The sequence below is a fragment of the Glycine soja genome, chromosome 11, assembly GCF_004193775.1.
Source record: "Glycine soja cultivar W05 chromosome 11, ASM419377v2, whole genome shotgun sequence".
NCBI classification, from domain to species: Eukaryota; Viridiplantae; Streptophyta; class Magnoliopsida; order Fabales; family Fabaceae; genus Glycine; species Glycine soja.
The window spans coordinates 46,614,063-46,619,875 of NC_041012.1; the positions used below are offsets into that span (position 1 = coordinate 46,614,063).

Genomic DNA, 5,813 nt, shown 5'->3' on the forward strand with positions numbered 1-5,813 from the left:
CTTAGACTTATTGGCAACGCATGAATTACATCGCTTATTCTTTTTGACAAACAATATTTTATAGACTACATTTGTTATAGTGACTCGTCAACGAAATTAAAAATAATTTCAATTTTCCATACGTTGCCATTACAATGACTAGGGTTTAGGATCATACATATATGGATCGATGATCAGATGTGGCAAAACAATAGTTTAAACAGGGTTATCAGTAACGTGCTAGAAATAGTAATAGGGTTAAATTTTTTAGAATCTTACGCACATTTCCTCAATCATATTTACTTATTTAACCAAACACGTTCTAATTATTTCCCCCATGATAAGTTTGATAGCCTTCAGCTTCAGCAACTTTTTATCCTTTTGCCATGATGTCTACTAACAAAATCAACCATTCAACCTCCAATGGAAACCTATGCCCCATCATGAAAATAAATACAAGAATGGAAAAAGTCATGCGAGGGGTCACTAGGATGACGAATCTCCTAAGGCGTGTTGAATTGCTTTCTCTCTCTTATTTTTTATTTTTATTTTTATTTTTTTCCATTTCTTTTTCTTTGTTTGCCTTCAAGGATACAATAATTGAAAATTGAGAACCATAATGATTATTAAAGCACCAAGCAACCAACCATCTATCTTAAAGCAGAACCTTCCATCATAACTAAAAGTAAACAAGTCTAAATCTTTCATCATTATCAATTTGAACATTAACATTAAACCCACCATTTTTTTCCTCTCCAAAAGGCATCATATGGTTTAAGATTACAAGGAAACGGCAACTACCAAACATGCAATACAAATCTAGTTTGGTAAGCATGTACCTCTCCTTCATTTAAAATGTTGATATGTTACGTGCATTAAAATGTTGGGCCAGGGGACAACTTAGGGGAATTGAAACTAGAGCAGCTGCCTACCTTTGAGGGGGACCTTTGAGTCTTCACCAGTGGAACCAATGACTGCACAACATCTGCCATTAGAGGCCGATAATCTGCCTCTGGTTGCACACACATTGCAGCAATTGCAGCCACCTGGACAACCTCTTTCATAGAGTATTGTCCCTCCAATGAAGGATCCATAATCTTTACAACCTTTTCTCTATCAGTCAAAAGGGGCAGAGCCTAAACACATCGCAAATGCAAGTTTGTTAGAAAAAGTAAGTGCTTAAATACAAGTGTTGCTTAAAGTAATATTCTTATTCCCATAAATAGAAATACTGGAATATCAATTGATTATGATATTAAATAACTTTCACCAAGCAGTACAGAATAAACTAGAACTTGATTGATGAAAAGAAGTAACAAACACACCCAAGAAACAAGAACACCTTCCCCTGGAGGTCTCTTCATATCAACAGGCACCCGGCCAGTGAGCAGCTCCAAAAGTACAACACCATAACTGTACACATCTGATTTTGTTGTTAAATGCCCTGTTAGTGCATATCTGCAAAATCAAACGTTGCAAAATCACATTAGTTTTTCATGAGATGGAATTACTCAAAGAACAAGTCTTGTAATAAAACTGAAGATTACACTAACAGAATAACCAAAACAATGTAAAAACAAATTATGAGTTAAGATTTGTACTCGGGGGCAACATATCCCTGGGTGCCCAAAACCCGAGTTGAAACATGTCCACCAGCTCTATCAGGTCCAAGCTTCGCCAATCCAAAATCAGAAACTTTGGCATGAAATTTCTTGTCCAAGAGGATGTTGCTGCTCTTAAAATCTCTGTGAATCACTGGAGGGCTGACATGCTCATGAAGATATTCCAAACCCTTAGCAGCTTCAAGTGCTATTCTTAATCGTGTTTCCCAATCCAACTTCACAGGCGTAATAATAGAATCTACAAGAAAATCAACTCAAACATACAATATAACACAAAATAACTGTCAAAAATAGCAACCCAGGCTGCAGACAAAACACTTAGACATTTTAAATTAACTAGCCCACTGTTGAAATTTTTACAAGAAAATGGGAGGAGACATAAAAAAAGAACAAAAATGCTTTAACAGAAACCAGAAATAGAATAACAAAGAAATATAACATGTTATCACAAATCATTGCAAATTTGTTTTCATGGTAATGGGAGAGATATAAGAATTTCGCTCCAGGTTCTGATCAAGTTCTCATAATAGCTCATACTGACAAACTAAGAATGGGAATTATTTTAAAACAAACTTTATGTCATATATGACCCATGAAAATTTCCTCTTGTATATCATACATTTTACATTTTCATCCTCATTACTCGTACACTAGAGATTCCAGAGTTCAAATGTTAGTGATGCAAATGATAAGGCTTATGATGCATTGCTACATACTTCATACTGTTTGTAGAAATTTGTTTGAACAAGTAAGTTGATGCTGCAAGCATATTTCCTTTTGTCCAGATTGTGTAATATGCAAGGAACATAGTACAATGTGTCACTTCCAACCCATATAAACTTTTGAAGGGAAGAATAAGCCTTGCAGAGTGAAAAAGTTCGAGGGGGAGAATGTAAAAGAGAGTTTGGTGAAAATGATTTTCTTTGCTTATATGGACATGTCATTAAACTTTACACAACAGAACAAGGGCACATACTGGCTGGACTGTTTTTCAATAAAAAAAAACATTAATTTAACTCTGATGTTCAATACTGCAAGATTATTATATTTATCTGTTGTCAAATAATATTTGAAAAGTGTTACTCATTCAAACTAAAAAAAAGATTCTAATCATTTTTCCTTGCTTGGCACCTGGAGTGAGCAAACAGATGAAGTATAGCAAAAGCAGAGATTTATATAAAAATTCCACTGACATATGACACACCCATCCTTTTCCTTACCGGCTTACAGAGTTCCAGGTAAGAAAAATTATCTGTAGTCTTGTCCATTCACAGAACTTTAAATTAGCAAAGAATAAAAGCTTTTTAGAAAATATATATTTCATAACTTACTGCTGACAGGATAAAGATGTTCCTGCAGTCCACCATTTGCCATAAATTCATACACCAGTAATTTATGATTACTATCAGAGCAGTATCCAAGCAATGCCAGCAGATATGGAGAATGCAACCGAGTTAGCAATTCCACCTATGGTGACATGTAAGCAACCAATTCAACTCAAGTACTAAAATGAATTGGCTTCCCAAGACATTTATTGCTATTTAAATGCATCAACTTGTGGCCAAAAATAGTATAATGACTCAAAATCTACAATTTCACTGTTTTGATTACAAGGGAAATCAAATGCATAAGCATGAAGAATAACACATTCTGTTTCCCATAGTTTCCAGAAAAGAAACAGGGCTGGCCAAAATGTTATAAGAAGCAACAAACCTCTACTTTAAATTCTTCTTCTCCTTGCTTTCCTGCCTGATCCATGAATTTAATTGCAACTTTCCTACCATCATTGAGCACTCCCCGGTAAACAAGTCCAAATCCACCATGACCAATGACATTTGACTTGCTGAATCCCCCCGTTGCAGAATGCAGCTGCTTGAAAGTAAACACCTGAAGTCCTTTCTCAGCAACAACTTGCAGATTTGCAAAGTCACTTTTCTCGTTAAGGTTGGCATCTTCAACTAATATAAAATCAAACAAAATCTGTCAGTAAGTGGGACATCAATTTACTCAAGTAAAGTAGGAAAAGGAAAGAAAAAAAGTTCTAAAGTAAACAACCAAAAGTTACTTTCAAACCATTCAGTTTAAAATCTTGAAAAAAATAAGATAAAACATACTAGTAACACTCAATAATATACTTCCTTTTTCCTTCTGAATTAATTACAAACGAGAATTAATCAAATTGATTAAATGTAAATATAAGGATCAATTTGGCTTAAAAAATTATTCTTTATTTTCGTATTATTGTTTTCACAAATAATTTAAATTTTCATATTATATTTTCTTCATTTAGTATTTTCAAATATTTGCATAGAAAATGGCATTTTCACCATTGTTATACATCTTTGAGAATGGGAAACAAAATAAAAAATAAGACACCATTTTTGACAATATGACCCAAACTAGGAAAGGAAAACAGGAACAAACTTCTCAAACCAAACAGGCCTTACATGTCCTGTTTGACACCCAAACTTCACCAAATTTTAGACAAGAAAAGAGCACATATAAACAGTAAAAACTACAAACAAACACGGTTGCTGCATAAATCAAACAAACAAACGCCGGTCTTTCATCAACCAAATTCTCCATTTTACAATAAACCTACATGAAAGACAACCAAAGCCCAACCCATCCAAAAAAATTATCACTGACTTTTCAGGAAAACAAAATAACACAAATTCATCAAAATTTCCACCAGGTCCAACAAATCCAGAAGGGAAAAAAACGCAAAACAAATAAAAGGCTGCAAACCAAAATAAAATAGCACATCAGATACAATAGCCTAATACCAGTGGCACTAAATCTAATACATCCCTTCAATCACTCTGTTTTAAGAGAAATTGTTACATGGTCTGGAACCAGCCTGATCCATGCTGGAATACAAGTATGAGGGGAAGTCCCACATCGAGTAGAAGTGAAAAAGTTGAACATCATATAAGTAAGCTGAAGACCTATAAACCTGAATTTTAAGGTTTTGGGTTAAAGTATTGTCAATTCCCTTATGTGATTACTCATTTTGGTAGCAAGGACCTCTGATTACCTAATAATTTATCCGACACGACACCTAGATGAGTATTATTAATTTTTTTTTCTTTCCATAAACTGAAAAACTCAACTGCATGTAAGTACAGATTAGTTAGGTGCACACGATACTTCCGAAACTATAAAATAATTTCTCGTGTTTCAGAGGATTACTTACAAACCGAACCTTCAAGTAGCAGAAAAAAAAGAAAACGAACCTTGAATTTCAGTACATTTTCAGAAAGAGACCCAAACCTTTTTTGAGGCTTTTGCGACGATTCGAGACCTTGTTGAGGATGTAGCAGTAGTAAGCGAAGACAACGAGCAATGCAAAGACGGCGACGGAAGCGAGCACCATGATTGCGACAAGTGCTATCTTCGCCGTCCTTCTGTAGCCGTAATCTTCTTCCATTTCGAATCTTCCGAGAAGCAAAAACCCTAACGCTAGAAATGGTTAACTTAACGCATAGTGGTAATGCGAGAGAAGGGAAGAGAAGAAGCGAAAATGGTTAAAAAGCTATTTGGAGCTTCGAAGTTCGAAGACACATTCTGACTCACTCTCCCAACCTTTCTTCTTTTTCTCTGGCGCGTACAATGTGATAGTAACATCTCTTTGCATTTTGGTACTACAATTTGTTGCAATTTGCCATGCTACCATTTCCTTTTACAGTATTTTCGTTCTTTCCCCTTCGTTTGTATTTGGAATATAAGGATAGTTCTAAATCCTTTAATAATTTTTTCTATTGAATTTCCTATTTATTAAATATATCTAATTTATTTAATTTAATACATTTTTTTCTAAAATTTAAAAACTTGTAAGAAAATTATGAAAATATAATATTTTTTAAAACATATATTTGGGGACATGCATATGTAATAAAAAAAAATAAGAATTGTTCATATTTGTTCATTTTCTCTTTTTCATATTTTTAAGATTTAATTATTCATTTAATCTCTAAATTTTATCTTTTAACCTTTAAATTAAAAATTATTTATTTTAGTTCCTATACATATTATTTTATTTCTTTTTTTTTATTGTCTAAATTCATAGGGAATTGAAAATAATATATATAAAGATTAAAAGGAATGTTTTAAAGTAAAAAAAATTTAAAAAAATTGTATAATTATGAGAAGTAATTAAGTAATTAAACTTATTTTTATTTATAAAAAAGCAATTCAAATGTGCAAATATTA

At 33.1% G+C, this 5,813-nt stretch overlaps 1 protein-coding gene across 2 annotated transcripts; it reads right to left on the reverse strand.

The window, feature by feature from the left end:
• Positions 1 to 630: 630 nt before the first annotated feature.
• Positions 631 to 5,194, reverse strand: LOC114372917 (probable serine/threonine-protein kinase PBL23). Of its 2 annotated transcripts, none has more exons than XM_028330478.1 (6): positions 4,875 to 5,194; positions 3,315 to 3,559; positions 2,933 to 3,068; positions 1,581 to 1,854; positions 1,305 to 1,437; positions 631 to 1,115 (listed from the first exon to the last, which is right to left on the reverse strand). In XM_028330478.1, exons 1-6 carry the CDS (start codon positions 5,029 to 5,031, stop codon positions 855 to 857), a joined length of 1,206 nt encoding a protein of 401 aa, XP_028186279.1. In that variant the 5' UTR covers positions 5,032 to 5,194; the 3' UTR covers positions 631 to 854. The 2 variants fall into 2 exon arrangements, with proteins under 2 accessions (XP_028186279.1, XP_028186280.1); XM_028330479.1 differs by having other exon boundaries at positions 633 to 1,115; positions 1,581 to 1,839; positions 4,875 to 5,193.
• Positions 5,195 to 5,813: the final 619 nt, after the last annotated feature.